Raw genomic sequence first — 17,587 nt, forward strand, 5'->3', positions numbered from 1 at the left:
CGAGGACAGCGTCGCGTTTAATGAAGCAAATACCACGAGTATCGAGGTAAAGCGCGAGAACCTCGAAAAAGCTTGGCCGAGATAGCGAGAGCTTGCGTGGCTTTGAGCCCGGCACAGAGGCGCAGCAGACACACACGTACACACGTACGCGCTATATACACAACAAGATCGCCGGCGGCCTCTCAAGAAGAGACCGTAGGTTAGTGCATTGGCTGCACTTTCCGTCTCGGTGTGTGCATGTGCACGCCGCAGTGGCGGCAGCTGTCGGTCGTATGCATGCATTGGTTACGCAAGAATAGTAGCGTGTGTGAGACTGCTGACCCACATACGCCAGGGAGCAAGGACCCCAATGCACCACGTATATACCCGGCTCAGTGCCGACTAACGCGAGTGTGTGCGTGCAACTGTGAGCGGTGGAAGTATATGGAAGTGTGCGCATGCGCGTGCACATGCGCACCCGCGCCTCTGTGCCGTGGATGCGCCTCGTCCGTGTAATGGTACCTGTAAACGCCATCTGGCGTTGCACACGTTCACCACGCACACACTCGCCCACGTGGCTCTCCAAGTTGATTTAAGCCTCGTTCACAACGTCGTGCCTAGTTTTTCCAGCGAAGGTTCGCTGCACTTGACCGGAGTGTCGATACATTGCGGAGTTTCGCGACGAAAAGCGAATTACGTACTTCGCTTCTCGATGCTTCCAGTACTTTTCGATCGCGGCCAAGGAGTTTGCTTTCTCAATTTCCTGTTTCAGCTGTTCGCGTTTGCTCGCTCCACTCGCGGACAATCGAATAGACGACTACGCGATCGAGTGGCGTCGCAATTATCGGGATTCGTAATTGGCGTACGATTCTTGTAATTAACTCGAACACCGCAAAACGTGTTTCGGCGATAAATATAGGTTAGGGTGCATCGATATTTTTACATCGTTAAATTGTCGCGCTTTGATCGATTATCCTAACCAACGCGAAACGCGATTAGACGTTGCACTTGCACGCCTTCGCGTCTAATCTCCACGTATATTTCCTTGTAATCGAATTATTCCCTCTTTTTTTATTTTCGTCGAACCGATTGAAATACCTCGAGCATTCCGATTTAGACGGAAGATACACCAAGAGGCTTTAAATAAAACAAAATGAAATAATGTATTACGGAATTGATTTTACCTATTTTCGCAGAGTTGTGTACGTAACGTAAATTATATACCGAAGCGGAAATCATACGGAAAATCATTATGGTTGCAGTTCGACACGAGCTGTTGCGAGTAGGAGAAATTGCTTAAAATAAGAGCATTTGACGTGACAGAGAAAGTTGTTCCGTGATTTTACGACTCGCGATTATTTGCCCAAGTCGAAGGCATACGGGGAACTCGATTTGGTTGGAAGCCAGAGGCGTGAACGATCGGTATCAAGTGTCCGTAAATTTAAACTTCCACAATATCGTTGAAGATAAAATGGACGTTGAAGTTGAGAATAAATCGGATGCGTTCAACAGATGCGTTTAGAATGAACGTGTTTCATAAATGAAGCGCTTACGTCACGCAGACGTCATTACACCGGTCAAACATTTTCGATAAAACTTGCGTAATCGTTCGGTTGGCACGCGACCATTATACATAATATACACATATGCACTAATTTCCAATCCCTATCTGGCAGATCTCCTATCCCGAGTCCTATCACGAGTGTTGGTAAAAATGGATCGAACATTTTTTTTTTCCTTTTTAATCGTTTCCTTCCCAAGAAAAATCACCGGTCGACGTTATTATCGATTATCCAGCATCGTTCGCGCGCGGGTGGAGGATTCGAGACGGGCGCGCAAAACGGCAACGTGGTTGCACGAATCAGGCGTTCGCATACGATTGGCCTGTATTATCTACGACGCGGCGTTTATTAAAACGACCCATGGTGTGTCATAGACCATTTCTCTCGCGTACGACCGTAAAACTGGCTCTCGTCTTGGCCGGCCATTAATTACGGACACCCGGCAAACCGCGATAAGGCGCGATTTATCATTATCAGGATACTCTGGACGAGTTATTATTAAACTGACCCGGTGCACCAATCGACACGAGATCCTATTCCAGCTTTTAAACTCGTCGACGAGGCGATGTATGCGAGCTTTTTTCAAACGTTCCAAATTAAACAAATAAAATTAAACAAAAATTCTGCTCAACTCCCTCGTTAATTTTTTCACCCTCCAAATTTAATTTCCTTTTTTCCAAAGTTAAGACGTTGATTCGAGCCTCTCGCAAGGATAGGATCGGCATCGAATCGTATCTTTGCACCGCTCAAAGATACTGGCATGCAACGATCCAATTGTACGCTATTGGCTAAAGAGGGGTTAATGGCGAACTATGCGTTCGCCGTAATCGCGAACGCGTGCGTCCGTACGTATACGTAGTACTTTCACATTCAGTCCGTTCTCTTTGCGATAGCCGATATCCTCGGCCAGGCCGAGATGACTTCCACGGCTAGTCGAGAAGCGTCTTATGTTGCTCGAACCCGCCAGTTCGCGTTCTCGAAACGAGCCACGAAAAGGGAAAGCCGTGGAAGGCTGCAGCAGTCCAAGTCGGGTAGTGACAACGTGATTCGCGAGAAAGTTGCTCTTCGCTTTTTAACGAGTCACGTTACAATATGACGTAACCCGAGATTTTCATCGAGTTTTCACCATTTTTATCTTTCGAACCAGTGTTCCTTAACCTCTCTCCAAGGGATTTAACCGTGATCTTCATCTCCAAGAGGTTGAATTTATAGATATATATATATATGTAAATGTCAAAACTCGTGAAAAATGAATTTCGTGAAAAATCGTCGCGTCTTTTTTCATTCCCTCGGTTTTCCTCGTCCGATTATCGATCGGTGCAACGCTCGTCCTTTTCAATCCCAATTCGTTTTCGGTGGCGTATCGAGGGATAATACGAGGAAGAGCAGCGTATCAAAGAGAATGGAATGGATATAGGACGACGAAAACCGAAGAGAAAGAAATCGAAGGAAAGAAGAGATCGCACGTATCCCGTAAATTGCTCGTTATTCATGAATCCTGCGCTGAAACTCGATCCACTTCGCGATGCAATTCCGTTTATATATATATATATATATATATCTCAGTTGTGATACAATGAAAGAGAAACGTGACCAGACGTTCGCGTGATTAATGAAGATGTTTCTCGCGATAGACATCTATTTGATTCGATCACGATCCTTTGCAACGCCGATTCTTCGTCGATTATTTAAGCCCCTTTTCAAAACTCTCTTCCTCTTTCAAATATTATCTCTCCGAAATAAGAGAGAGAGACGTGGAGCAATCGCCGACCATAAATTCTCTCTAATTTTTTTTCTTTCACTTTCGTCGTTTTCTTTCTGTTCCCAGGAATTATGACCCTTACGAGCAGCCCGTGTGAGCTAGACAACATGAGCTTGTTTCAAGACCTCAAGTTGAAAAGGAGGAAGGTCGACTCCCGATGTAGTAGCGACGGTAAGAATTCCATTTTCCCCGTTCGTGCTCTCCTCGTTTGAATTAGAATCGAACGAGAGCAAAACCTTTTCTTTTCTCTTTTTTTTTTTTTTTACCTCGAACAGGAATCACGTACTTATCGACCGCGATCTATTTTATCGACACATCTCCCTCCTTTATTTTTCTTTTTCCTCCCCCTCCCCCTCGAAACGCACAAAAGACTCGGGCTTAATCTCATTTTAATTACAACGCAGCAGAATACGTTTCCTCGATGAATCGGGAACGAGAACGAGTGGAGACGGTCGTATTTGGCGACGAACGCGATCGATCATCCGGTGTCAGGAAATCGTTATCACGGGGGAATCGTGGGTTCCAGCTCGATCGTTGCACGCATCAAACGACGAACGGTTAATAATATTCGGTGTTGTTCGAGGATAAAGAACGACTCGACTTAATTTCAATTTCGCTCTTCCACAACCTTTTCCTTCTTTTCGTCCTCGCCCCTCTCGCTTTGGTCGGGCGGAGTGGAGAGTCAGAAGGATCCCCTCTAACAATAATAGGAAATTGCGTTCTATTCCAAGTGCGTAATATCAAGATTTCGTGCGACTTTATTTACTCGACGTCAAAAAGAAACGAATATGTTTGGCCGATACAGCTATGCATACCACAGGAATTATTCATTCCTCGGTTTCACAACTGTCATCAAGAGGTAAGGCTGGATGAATCGCGGTGTTCGCTTACTTTTGTGGTCAACGAGTCTCTCTCTCTCTCTCTCTCTCTCGGTGTTCGGCAAAACGTGCGGATATCTCAAAAGTTTCGATTCTTCTCGCCGAATGATGGAAACTCGTTCGAAAGGAGAATCTTTTCTACTCCCCAGGAACGATTCCATGTTTGATACCCTCGTTGCCCCGATTTTCGTGACGCGTGAGAGCCGCAGCATCGATCATTCGTTCCGTTTCGAGAACCGTGCGTGTCGCTACGTACCCGAGAGAAGACCAAGTTTTAGAACCAAGGCTGGATACGTACGAATTTATTACGAAAACGACGGACAATCCACGTCGAAATAAAATTTTCTGGACGGCCTCCAACGCTGGCCTGGTTGGTCTTGTAGCAAAATAGACACAAGTTTATTCGAGTAATGGTGTCAACAAAATTGACCAGCATTTTCGTTACGAGCTCGCGAACAGGAGAAACTGCGCGTCTCCCCGAGGAATGCCGAACAAACACCCCTTAATTCTCTCTCTTAAATTTCTTAAAAAATTTCCATTTACCCATTCCCTTCCTCGAGGAAGATCGCACACCCTGAACCAATTCCAAATACCTTCTCTCCCTTTCAAACGCTCCACGTCTCAGACCCCCTTTTACGTTTCCTTTTTCCAAACGAGTACTCGAAACGAGCGTAGAAAAAAGAGGAAGCAATTAGAGAAATTTATTAAATATAAACTCATATACCCTTTATCCTCCTTCGTTCTCCTCCTACGTGGCTGGCGTCACCCGCGTGGTGTCCACCGCCTCCCTTCATCGGCTCTCGAGAGGAAGGAATTGGTCGGCGCGTGGGGTGGGCGAACGAAGGGGAAAGCGAAGGAAAGGGGAAAGGTGAGCGAGCGAAGAGGGGGTGGTTGATGGCGGCGGTGTGCAGGGTTGAATATCAACCCACGCGGTCTCCCGGACGTGCACCGGCGCTAGTTCGGCTTCGCCTGAACTCGCGCAACCACGTCCGTCTAAAAACTCTCGTTCGACGGATATTGGGTCGCGGGGCGAAGGAGAAAGAATCGGTTCTCGAGTTTCTTCGTGGTGAGAGTCGCGCTTCGAGTGCTCCAGCTGCATCGATTGCTTTTTCTTCCTCCCCGCGTTTTTCGAAGATGGAAACGTAACCGATGACCCAGCTCGGCCTGGGTTGAAGGTCGGGCACTGCCGTTGGCGGGAAATGGCAACGAGCCGGGATCGACACGGTTCGTCGATTACAAGTTTCCGCCTGGGGACGGAGAAGAAACGCGTTTTCGTATCGCGGAGAATAAGTTTCATTCGAGTCGAGATTTCAAAATGGCGGCGAGGAGATTAGGAATTCGATAGGGTCGAGTTTTTTCCACGCGTGTTCCAGGATCGAGGAGAATCATTGATCTTTCCGCGTCATTGGAACGTGCGACGGTGCGCGAACGTGCGTGCGTGTGTGCTTCCACGGAAAGGGTTAACCGATCCTAAAGTCTCTCCTCGAGTCGTCTCGAAGACTCGTTCGTTTCTCGCAACTTGGATGGAGGAAACGGACGCCGCGCCTCGAGGACACTAATTCTCCACTTTTCCTTTTCCCTTTTCGGAGAAGAGAATTGCGAAGAAGAAGAAGAGGTTCACGATGCACTCGGCATTGAGAAACGAGCCGTTCCTCGCGCCCGGTCTCCACCGCGCTGGGGATTGGAGCGCGTCGAACCTCGTCAACCCGATCCTACCGTCCTGCCTCTTCCTCTGCCACCCGTGCAACCACTTCGCGACGTCCTATCGGAATTACATCGAGCTCCACCTCGCGAGATGCCGGCCCACGATGGCGCCCTACGCGATGCTCGATCGCCGCTGCTACGATTCGAACCGCCCCTCCTCGATACTCGGTAAACCATCTCAACCACGTTTCTCCCCTTTCTTTCTTTTTCTCTCTCGACCGATATCCCCGAAAAACTGAAATTCCAAACGGCCGCAGCTTTTAATAATCGCCAATTTCCACGGAACGGAGAGCGAGATCGAATTAACCGAGGGGAGAGGAAAGATCGGTCGGCGATATTGGCGCGTCGATCGCGCTATTCATAGAGGCTGGAAACTGGTAGCTCGCAGGGTGGCTGCAATCGCTACTCGTCAACTGCATCCCTTCCTCGACCTACACGCGATGCCCCATCCACATCCTTCTCTATCCCGAGAATATCTCCTCTCGAATCGGTTCTCTTCCATTTCGAGAGGAGAAGAACCTTTTTCCAAAAGGATTCCCTCGATCTCCTTTCGAAAGAGGCTCCTTCCCGATCGACCGGTGGCCACCCGTTCGATTGGAAAAATTGGCGAAAGGGAGAGAGAAAGAGAAAGAATCAGGATCTCATCCGTTAACCGCGGCCTTCCCGAGGCTCTAGAGAACGCGTATCCAATTGTTCCATCGAGTATAAACGTGAGACCAACGCCTTATTTCTCAGACTCCCCGGTATCCCTTGGATCAGCAGGCTCGCCGCTCGGGATCCAGCCGGCGGACGCTCCTTCACCCATAAACTTTCCTGCTCCAGGGGAGAGCATGGCCGACACCTCGACCCTGTCGCCGGAGGCTAACATGCCGGGCTCGCCGGGCTGCCCCGTGGTCAAAGTGAAAAGCGAGTATCTGCTTGGCATACCGAGCCCGGGCACGCCGCGCGATCCTCTTCGCGGGACGGCAAGCGTCGGGCTGGAGCATCCCCGGGATACACCCTGCTCGGACCGCGCCTCGCCCGACTCGGTCTTCCCCGACGCCAGCTCGATAGTCGGCTATGCCAGGGTGGTCGAGGAACAGCAGCAACACCACCATCAGCAGCACCAACAGCAGCAGCGTTCCGCCACGCCGACCATGCCCACCAGGCTGTCGCCGTACTCGCCTATGCAGGCGGTCTCCACGACGCCCATGCCGCAGGAGCAACCGACCTCGAGGAGCGACAGCCCCGAGAAGGTGGACTTGTCCTCGGCCCAGACCAAGGAGGAGTCCGACAACTCGGTTTTCGACGGGGGAGGCGGCGGTGGCAGCGGGGGCGGCGGTCGTTCCGAGACCTCCAGCCAGCCTAGTCACCGGAGCAGCCCGTCCTCCCAATACAGCCCCAGCCAGAGCATGAGCCCTGGCGCGAGCACGACTCACGTTAGCCAGCAGCAGCAGCAGCAGCAACAGCAGCAGCAGCAGCAAACGTCGGCAGGGAGCCTGAGACCGCGAGTACCCTCGGTGCCCCCGCACCTGTTGGCTCACCATCAATTCTGGTCGCAGAACAACGGCATACAGGGGTTCGCCACCCAGAGGCTGTTGAACGGAGTGATCAGCAGCGCTGTGAACTACGGGCAGACGGTGGCGGTCGCGTCCACCAGCAGCACGACGAGTTTGAGCACGGGGAGCAGCGGGAACGGGGCGACCTCGACGAGCGCGGGGGCCGCCGCCGGTGCAGCCACGGGGGCCGCCTCCTCCTGTAAGTGGCTCCACCTCGACCGTCGCCCTCTCTCGCCGCGATTCCCTCCTTCTGTGCCCTCACCCCGGCTGTTGTTGATTGTTGCAGGCGAGACGATGAAGCCGCCGGCGCAGAGGCCAGCGCCGGCACCCCCGAGGCCGCCACCCACCGTGATAATGGGCGAGATCGGCGGCGTGCGGACGATGATCTGGTCAGCGCCACCCCTGGACCCCGTGCCACCCCCGGCGGCCTCGTGGACGGCGACAGCCGCGGCGGCGGCCGCGGCGTCCTGCTCCTCGTCGGAGGAGTCGGCCGCCCAGCTGTTGCTCAACCTCGGCCAGGAGTCGAGGGGGAAGCCGGCAGCGGCGGTGCCCTACTCGTCCGGGCCCCCGCTCAACATGGAGAGGCTGTGGGCCGGGGACATGACGCAGTTGCCGGCCGCCCAGCAGATGCAGGCGCTCAACCTGACCGCGTCCGGGTCGGGGCAGGCGTGGGAGCGGAACGGGGGGGTGGTCAAGTCCGAGGCGGCGGCGTCGCAGCCGATGTCGGTCGCGCCCCCCGCGCCGCCGATGCCGCCCCAGGAGCACGAGGAGGACGAGACGCCTATGATATGCATGATCTGCGAGGACAAAGCGACCGGCCTGCATTATGGGATCATCACGTGCGAGGGGTGAGTGAGTTGGGTCTTTAGCGGAAACTCGAGATCTCTTTCTTTCTTCGTTTCGAATTTTTCTTTCAAATTCAAGATCCTTCCTTCCTTCCTTCCTTCCTTCCTTCGTTTCGAATTCGTAAATTCGAGATCTCTTTCTTTTTCTTCCAAATTCATAAATTCGAAATCTCTTCCTTTTTTCTTCTAAATTACTAAATTCGAGATCTCTTCCTTCCTTTGTTTCAAATTCAAAATTCGAGATCTCTTTCTTTCTTTCTTCCAAATTACTAAATTCGAGATCCCTTCCTTCCTTCCTTACTTCCTTCCTTTGTTTCGAATTCATAAATTTGAGATCTTCCTTTTTATCTTCTTTATTCAAAAACTCAAGATCCTTCCTTCCTTCCTTCCTTCCTTCGTTTCAAATTCATAAATTCGAGATCTCTTCCTTTTTTTCTTCCAAATTCATAAATTCGAGATCTCTTCCTTCCTTCCTTCCTTCGTTTCAAATTCATAAATTCGTGATCTCTTCCTTTTTTTCTTCCAAATTCAAGATCCTTCCTTCCTTCCTTCCTTCCTTCGTTTCGAATTCGTAAATTCGAGATCTCTTTCTTCCTTCCTTCCTTTGTTTCGAATTCATAAATTTAAGATCTTCCTTTTTATTTTCTAAATTCTCAAGATCCTTTCTTCCTTCCTTCCTTCGTTTCAAATTCATAAATTCGAGATCTCTTCCTTTTTTCTTCCAAATTACTAAATTCAAGATCTCTTTCTTCCTTCGTTTCAAATTCGAAAACTCGAGATCACTTCCTCTTTTTCTTAATTCCTAAATTCTCCTTTTTCCTTTGTTTTGAATTCAGATATTCGAGATCTCTTTCCTTCTTTTTTCCTTCGCTTCAAATTCATAAATTCGAGATCTTTTTGTTCCTTCGTTGCATCGTTCCAAATTCATAAATTCGAGATCTCTTCTTTTCTTCCTTCTTTCATTCTAAATTCATACATTTGAAATCTTTCCGTTCCTTTATTCCAAATTCGAAAACTCTTTCTTTCTTTCTTTCAAATTCATAAATTCAAAATCTCTTCCTTCCTTCCTTCCTTCGTTTCAAATTCATAAATTCGTGATCTCTTCCTTTCTTTCTTCCAAATTATTAAATCCCAGATCTCTTCCTTTTTTTCTTCCAAATTCAAGATCCTTCCTTCCTTCCTTCCTTCCTTCGTTTCAAATTCATAAATTCGAGATCTCTTCCTTTCTTTCTTCCAAATTACTAAATTCAAGATCCCTTCCTTCCTTCCTTCCTTCGTTTCGAATTCGGAAACTCGGGATCCCTTCCTTCCTCGCGAAGAAAAGCCGCGACGATCGATCGATCGATCGGCGACGAATTGGGATTGCGGCTTTCGAAGGCGAACTCTCACCTTTGCCCGCTCTCACCCGACTTTGCAACCCGCGTTCTGACGTACGGACGGAAATATATGCGGCCCGAGGTGTCTTCGAGGTTACCGCGTCACGTTTGAACTATGAATACGGGCAGAGATATCCTTCTCTACACGCTATGCTATGCCTTCCAGCTTTTCGTCGCCTCTCCCCTTTCGCCAGATATCCCTGTTCTTATTTTTCTCTTTGTAGATAGAAACATCTTTTTTACCTTCAATTTCAACCACCGAAGGGGAGAAGAAATAATTTCGGATAAATTTAAAACTTTTTTTTTTTTTCCCCCCCAAGTTTTCCAAGGTGGAGAGAAAAATACTCGCGGCTGATTGGTCCGTAAGGTTACTACAGGGTATCGTTACTCGGTTTCACGCTAGTTTGTTCAATGTCTATTGGACCGATCCGAGAAATTAGTTGGAAAAAGAAACTCGACGACGAGTTTCCGCATCCCCAGCGTTAATTCTCCGCCTATGAATCTTTAATCGGTAGTTTCTCGTATCGAGATACTACTCTCTCTCTCCCCCTCGAGAGATAAACTTTGGCGAGTTGATTCTCTCGTTGGGAGAGAAAAAAAGTCCTTAATAAAATCCTGTCTCACGAACGTTTCGAAGGGAGAGAAGACGCGATTCTCGTGTCGAGGATGCGATATTTTGCGGAAATATTCTTCGAGCACCGAATGAATCTTCGCGGATGACGATGATTCGAGACGTTTCTCATCGAAACCTGATGAAACAGCGTGTGAAATTATGTATGCGCAGGTGTAAAGGTTTCTTCAAAAGGACTGTACAAAATAGGCGAGTGTACACATGCGTGGCGGAAGGTGGTTGCGAAATCACAAAGGCCCAGAGGAACAGGTGTCAGTACTGTCGTTTCAAAAAGTGCATTGAACAGGGTATGGTCCTTCAGGCGGTTCGAGAAGACCGGATGCCTGGGGGAAGAAATTCCGGTGCTGTGTATAACCTTTACAAGGTTGGTATTCATTTAATATCCGTATAAAAGATTCCAGCTCGAAACGTCGATCGATCCTAATTTAATCAATTTTTAATCAATTTTATTTACATATATATATATATATATATAACAATAATAGATATTGAAAAATGACGTATTCGTAGTTGAATTGAGAAAAGATACGAAATCAATTTTATTTATATATATAAATAACAATACAGGATATTGAAAAATAACGTATTCGAGCGTAATTAAATTAAGAAACGATACGAAATACCCGATCGATCCTAGTTCTTTATTAATTTTACTTATACATGTATAAATTTTTCGTAAATAACAATAGTTGAAAAGTAACGTAATTAAATTAAAAAAAGATACGAAATATCGGATCGATCCTAATTCTTTATCAATTTTATTTATATATGTAAATAATAATAATGGATATTGAAAAATAATTCTTTATCAATTTTATTTACATATATATATATATAATAATAATGGATATTAAATAATAACGTATTCATTATATTAATAATTTATTAATAATATATTCATATATATATTATTTACATATATATATAACAATAATGGATATTAAAAAATAACGTTCGAGCATAATTAAACGTTAAATTAAAAAAGATACAAAATGTCGGATCGATCCTAATTCTTTATCAATTTTATTTATATATATAAATAATAATAATGGATATTGAATAATAACGTATTCATTATATTAATAATTTATTATACATATTGATAATATATTAATAATATATTCATAAATATTATTACTACATATATATATTATTACATATATATATATAACAATAATGGATATTGAAAAATAATTCTTTATCAATTTTATTTACATATATATATATAATAATAATGGATATTGAATAATAACGTATTCATTATATTAATAATTTATTAATAATATATTCATATATATATTATTTACATATATATATAACAATAATGGATATTAAAAAATAACGTTCGAGCATAATTAAACATGGTTAAATTAAGAAAAGATAGGAAACATCGGATCGATCCTAATTCTTTATCAATTTTATTTATATATATAAATAACAATAGAGAATATTGAGAAATAACGTATTGGAGCGGAATTAAACGTGGTCAAATTAAGAAAAGATACGAAATGTCTCTTAACTCTTCATCAATTTTATTTACATATATAAATAACAAAAGAAAAACAGCGTATTGGAGCGTAATTAAAGCGTAGCGAAATTCTTCTTAGACGATTAATTTTACCCCATTCCCGTTCGTTTCATGCGTAAGGTGAAGTACAAAAAGCACAAGAAAAGTAACAAAACGAGCGGAGTGGGTGGAGGCATGGGTGGCATAAGTAGCGGGGGTAACGTTGGCGGTGTTAACGGGTCGGGATCCCTTGGTGGTAGCAAAAGCGCCATGGGCTCGACGATGCTCGACAAGCACATGGCCGTGGCCGCGGTCGCTCACCATAGCCAACAGCAGCACGTCCAGCTGGCTGGCGGTTTCCTTCATCATCACAAGATCTCGTCCGGCGACCCGCTCAACTCCCAATCTACCACCAGTCACTCGAGTCACCCTGCGCACTCGGGCCACCTGGTCAACGGGACGATCCTCAAGACGGCGCTCACCAACCCCTCCGAAGTGAGTATCTCATCTCATCTCCTACATTTCTCCCTCCTCCCTCAAGTTTCAATAATAGTTTTCAACAGTAATCGCATTACTTCGCATCGAATCCAGCGATAAGACAGGTGTATTTCTCGATATTCGAGAAGGAAGAAAACAGATCTCTGAATGAAGAAGAAGAGATACGCGATTAACGACGTTTTTTCTGCGCTGTTTGACGCAACACGGTCGGCTCGATTTCACGCGATGCATCCGCGCGATAACTCACGAAAGAGATATACACTTTGCGGGAGAGGTTCCATATTTCTCTATCGGGATCCCCATCTCGGCCCAAGATTATCTAACGAGCACCGTTGTACGTGTGAAACGCGTTTTCATCGACGCTCTCCAACAGCACGCGAGCTCGCATATAGATCAATGTCGCAACCGGTGCAATCGTAGCCGATTCCCGGTGATTTATTCGAGGCGGCTCGTTAGAAATCGGTCGACAAAAGTTGATCCTTCTGCCGGGAGAATGCACCGGTGGCGGTGATGAGAACGGTATATTCTTCACTTTCACTTTCGAATCACCAGCTGCACGCGATCGCGATCTTTCTTTCTTCTCCATTTTTTTTTTCCTTTTCCTTTCGAGCGAGTTTCGATAATCGGGGGAAAGAAAATTTTCTTCCTTTTCTCGTGCAAAGTCGCACAGGAAACGACTATATCAACGCGATTGCAAAACCATTCGCGTTCTCGGAGAAGGTTAGCAGGGAAGTTCAGCTTTAAACCCGATCGATCCTCGAATGTGAGAAACTGGCACGCAACGATGTAAAGAACAGCTTTTCCGCGTAATAGTAAAGTGTCTCGTGGAATTTTTCAGAGAGAATTTTCTTTCCTTGAAAAAAAAAGAAAGAAAAATTGAGTGAAAAACGAGAGGGAGGGGGAGATGATCGAATGTCGAGGGAAATTTTTGATCGGTTTCGAGCGGAACAATCTTGAAATATGAATGAACTCCACGTTGCAATTTCACTTTCTTACGAGTCCGCTTGCGCAAGTCTCAAGGTTTCCCACATTACGAAAGCCGATAGATAGAAGGAGCGAATGGTGGTGGCGGTCGTCTCGCGTGCCTTTTCGTACTCGTCCAAACGAAGTATTATCTTTTACATTCGTGAAAGCGTTTCCTTATTAGAGTCCTATCCGTTTCGACAATGGAAATGAAGCCGATTTTCTCACGAATCGCGGCGTTTTGCCATATTTCTTTTTCCCTTTTTTCCTCGTTAATCCATCATGGCAGGATGTAATGAAATTTCGAAAAGTAAATATTTTTGAAAAACATCCTGCTTCTTTCGTTTTTCCGTTGTACGACGTTGTATCGATTCGTTTCTTCAATTACCGAAGAAGCTTCTCGTCGTGAATATATTCGTTGCGTGCCGGATCGAAACCAGTCGACACTATTTTTCTATCGTCGATTAACACAGAGTTAGTCCAGATGTTTAACTTAACCAAACACTTTTTCAACGGGAAGTGTTACCTGGAGTAATTAAAATGCTCGAGTAACGTTTATTCGTAGCTATAATTCATATAATGCCGGCCGTCCGGCATTAAAATTATTTCCAATTATTATTATACTTGTAAACTTCAACCATTAAATTTTCGCTGCTATAAATCATGGCAAAATTGTCCACGAATTTCAATTATTATTTTCTTACGAAAAAAAAAAAAAAGTTGAATTATTCATCGCAACACTTAATAAATTTTAATCTAATCAAACGATTACTACTTCTGTTAATATCTCTTACAAAAAAAAAAAATTCGGCAAAGGATCGAAGAAAAGGAGTTTCGTTTGGCCCTCGTTTGAAAGATTCTTTCTCTCTCCGAGGGAAAGAGTTCGGGGACGATGGACGATGATCGATGCGCGACCACGATCGACTGTGTCGAGAATATCGAAATAACGGCGGAGAGCGTTACGTTCACGGAGCACGTGAGGTATGCAAACAACGAGAAGAATTACCGGGAACGGTCAGAGCTTGGGTAGAGGCCATTGCCAAAAGTGAAATCGATGACTCTCCCCGGCCCGGATAAATATTGGCCCGTGGATGGAGGTAGCGGCATTAAGGAGGTCACTTTCCATCTCTGCCCGAATCGTTCGATTCACGTAGCGGCATAGCGGTCGAAAATTTATCAAAAAGAAAAAGAAGAAAAGAAGAGAAAAGGAAAACGCAACGTTATCGAACGATCCCTGGAAAATTTTTGAAAAACCTCCTTAGAAAATAGATGATCCAAAAATTTCGATAATTTTAATATCACTAGTAATCTCTCGATTTTAGAAGAAAAAATATATATATATACGTAGATCGATTAATTTTAAAAATATAAATACAAGAGGAAAATGTATTCTCGAAAATCGGCTCGAAGAAGGAGAGAAACGACTACAGTTACTACGATGACGACTACGAGGAGTCCGGTAGGAGAGTAGGGACAATAGAAAATCAGCGACAACCGGTGCCAAGGACGGGCAGTTCTCCGCCGGTTTCGTAACTCGTGAAAGTCTGCACAAGGGACACTGACCTCACCCTACCTCCTCCTTCTCTTCCTCCTCCAACACCTTCTCCTCGCCCCACCACCTCCGCCCTCCGCGAGATCGCCGCCTCCGGCGACGAGAGACGCGTGTCCCACGGCTTCATCGCGTTCCTCGTTCCTCGCGAAACCCGAGGGTATATAGAGCCGACTTTCCCCTCGAAACGTGTCACGGGGGAAAAGCGGCCGCGCCACCTCGCTCTCCCCTCGAATCGCGTATACCTGTGTGTACGTGTGTGCATATACATATATACGTATACTCTAGAAATACCGACCTCGAGGTACTTCCTCGATGGATTGAAAGGTCAGTGAAAGGCCGGATCGGATTTACGTAGGAAGCACGACCATTCTTCTCTATTGTCGCGGATCCAAATTGTCGCTGGAACGATACGAACGAGCGAGAGTGAGAATGAGAGTGTGTGTATGAGAGAGAGAGAGAAAGAGGAGGATGATTTTTATTTATATATATAGGAGAAAAATGTTTCGTTTGTTTTTTTCTCTTTTTCAAGGTGGTACACTTGAGGCAGAGGCTAGACAACACGGTAAGCAGTTCGAGGGATCGATCTTTCCCTTTCGACGCCACTGTCGCCATGATCCAGTCCCTCATAGACTGCGACGAGTTCCAAGATATTGCCACGTTGAGGGTATAAGCTTGCTTTTAATTCGAATACATTTAATCGCCGAAATTGAGAAACTCTTTGCCAACCATTCTGATATCGTAATATTTAGATATTTAATTCGTAATCTCGTCGGTATTAAAATATTTATGATATCGCAAATGCTTGAATACTTCTTAATACAAATAAAAGTATCGTTTTTTGAGATGAGAAAATACATCGGTAGTTCGAGCAAAGAGTTCGTCGATCTCGAAAAATTTTAAGATTTATTCTTTCCGGGATGGAATGTGAATTTCAACCTCGCTCACGCGAGCGCCCCTCCTCCGTTTTATACGTTGCAGAACTTGGACGAGCTGCTGGACCATAAATCAAATTTAAGCGACAAGCTGTGTCAGATAGGGGACAGTATAGTGTACAAGTTGGTGCAGTGGACCAAAAGGTTACCGTTTTACCTTGAGCTACCGGTCGAAGTTCACACGACATTGCTCACCCACAAGTGGCACGAGATCCTCGTGCTGACCACCTCCGCCTATCAGGCGATACACGGTCAGCACAAGTTCTCCAACGTCGGCAGCGACGCGATGGGAGCGGATTTTATGCAAGAAGTAATTACCTCTTCTTTTTTCTCTCTCTTTTCTTCCCTCCCCTTCCTATATTGCCTTTCTATCGCCCGATTTATATATACATATATATTTGGTCCACGTGACTTTTTCTTGCCTGAACAGCATTCTTACGATAATAAAAAAGTAAAATATATCGAATATGCTCCTTTTCGTCTCGCATTTTTGTTATCACGCACGAGAAACGCGCAGAATAAAACGAATTTTTCTTAATAAATAAACCACGAAACGCCAACTCTCAAAATACGTAATAACGACACGGTTCAGAGTGAAGTTGGCTGGACAAACGTTCGACTAGCGACACTCGTGTGAAAAAACGAAATTACTTTCCGAACAATCCAATACCATCCGCGGATAAAAGACTTTCTCTTTAAACAGGCAATATATAGATTGTATTCCACAACGGGAATGAATAACCCGCACTTGTATAATATCGTATCTATCGAAACGCGCCTTTTTTCCTCTCGTTACTAAAACGTAATTGATAGCATAAATATCCGAAGGAAGGGTACTTTCTACGGTTCGAACGTGAACGTGAAACTTTCTACTTTGGAAAAAGCGGGATTGATAGAGAGTTTAGAGAGGAGAAAAGTATTTTTTGGTTAATTGGATTAATAAGTAAATGTATCGAGTATGTGGTATACACAGGTTTCGAACAACATGTATACGTTGCAAACGTGCCTAACGAACATGATGGGCCGGCCGATAACCATGGACCAATTGCAGCAAGACGTAGGCCTGATGGTGGAAAAGATTACGTATGTCACGTTGATGTTCAGGAGGGTTAGATTACGGATGGAGGAGTACGTCTGTCTGAAAGTAATCACCATGCTCTCGCAAGGTAAGTATCTCTCATCCAAATTCTCATCGTTGAAAACAAGCATCGTACTGCTACTATAGTAAATAGTATTGATATAAAAGATATAAAAACAGATGCATCCTTTTTTTTTTTTTTTTTTTGCTAATACTAATGCAATTGGCGAAGCAATGTACGTAAATTTTCATACTACAGACTGAGTAATTATTCGATCGATTATCGAAGCGTGGAAAAAAAACAAAATAAATGAATAAATAAAAGTACGTATCCTCGCTTCTTCGACGCGAAAGAAAAAAAAATTAAAAATCGAATCAAGGATCGAATAATTACAAAAAAAAGAAAAAAAGAGTAATTAAGTCGTTACGATTAATTACGAAAGAAGACGCACGCTTGTTCGAATCCATCCATCCATCCGTCCGTCCATCTAGCCATCCTCACACTCACGGATCTCTTTCTCTTTCTGTGTCTGCCCTCTCTTAGCACGTGGAGGTACGATGGAATTAGAACATCTACAAGAACGATACATGAGCTGTCTGCGAAGTTTTGTCGAGCACAGCGCCCCACAACAGCCGAATCGGTTTCACGATCTTCTCGTCAGGTTGCCGGAAGTAAGTCTGACAAATAAGGAAATTTCCCCTGGTGGTTCGTCGCGTGAATCGTTTACATTTTCACTCGGGTCGGTGATATACTATAAGCGTGGATTAAAAGAAGGGAATGG

General features: G+C 45.1%; 1 protein-coding gene across 13 annotated transcripts in view; it reads left to right on the forward strand.

The window, feature by feature from the left end:
* The window catches only part of LOC108001868 (hormone receptor 4-like), a 130,405-nt gene that overhangs the window by 108,806 nt on the left and 4,012 nt on the right, over positions 1–17,587 (forward strand). For 8 of the 13 annotated variants that reach the window (XM_062072934.1, XM_062072929.1, XM_062072931.1 and 5 more), the window contains 9 exons: positions 3,370–3,474; positions 6,621–7,622; positions 7,710–8,271; positions 10,429–10,639; positions 11,924–12,277; positions 15,325–15,459; positions 15,774–16,037; positions 16,701–16,893; positions 17,350–17,477. In XM_062072934.1, the coding sequence (XP_061928918.1) occupies positions 3,375–3,474; positions 6,621–7,622; positions 7,710–8,271; positions 10,429–10,639; positions 11,924–12,277; positions 15,325–15,459; positions 15,774–16,037; positions 16,701–16,893; positions 17,350–17,477 (2,949 nt within the window). In that variant the 5' untranslated portion in view covers positions 3,370–3,374. Of the gene's footprint in view, positions 1–3,369; positions 3,475–5,779; positions 6,054–6,620; positions 7,623–7,709; positions 8,272–10,428; positions 10,640–11,923; positions 12,278–15,324; positions 15,460–15,773; positions 16,038–16,700; positions 16,894–17,349; positions 17,478–17,587 lie in introns of those variants that run through there. The other 5 variants (XM_062072937.1, XM_062072940.1, XM_062072939.1 and 2 more) reach the window with 2 other exon arrangements.

Source organism: Apis cerana, linkage group LG3 (genome assembly GCF_029169275.1).
Source record: "Apis cerana isolate GH-2021 linkage group LG3, AcerK_1.0, whole genome shotgun sequence".
Taxonomy (NCBI): domain Eukaryota; kingdom Metazoa; phylum Arthropoda; class Insecta; order Hymenoptera; family Apidae; genus Apis; species Apis cerana.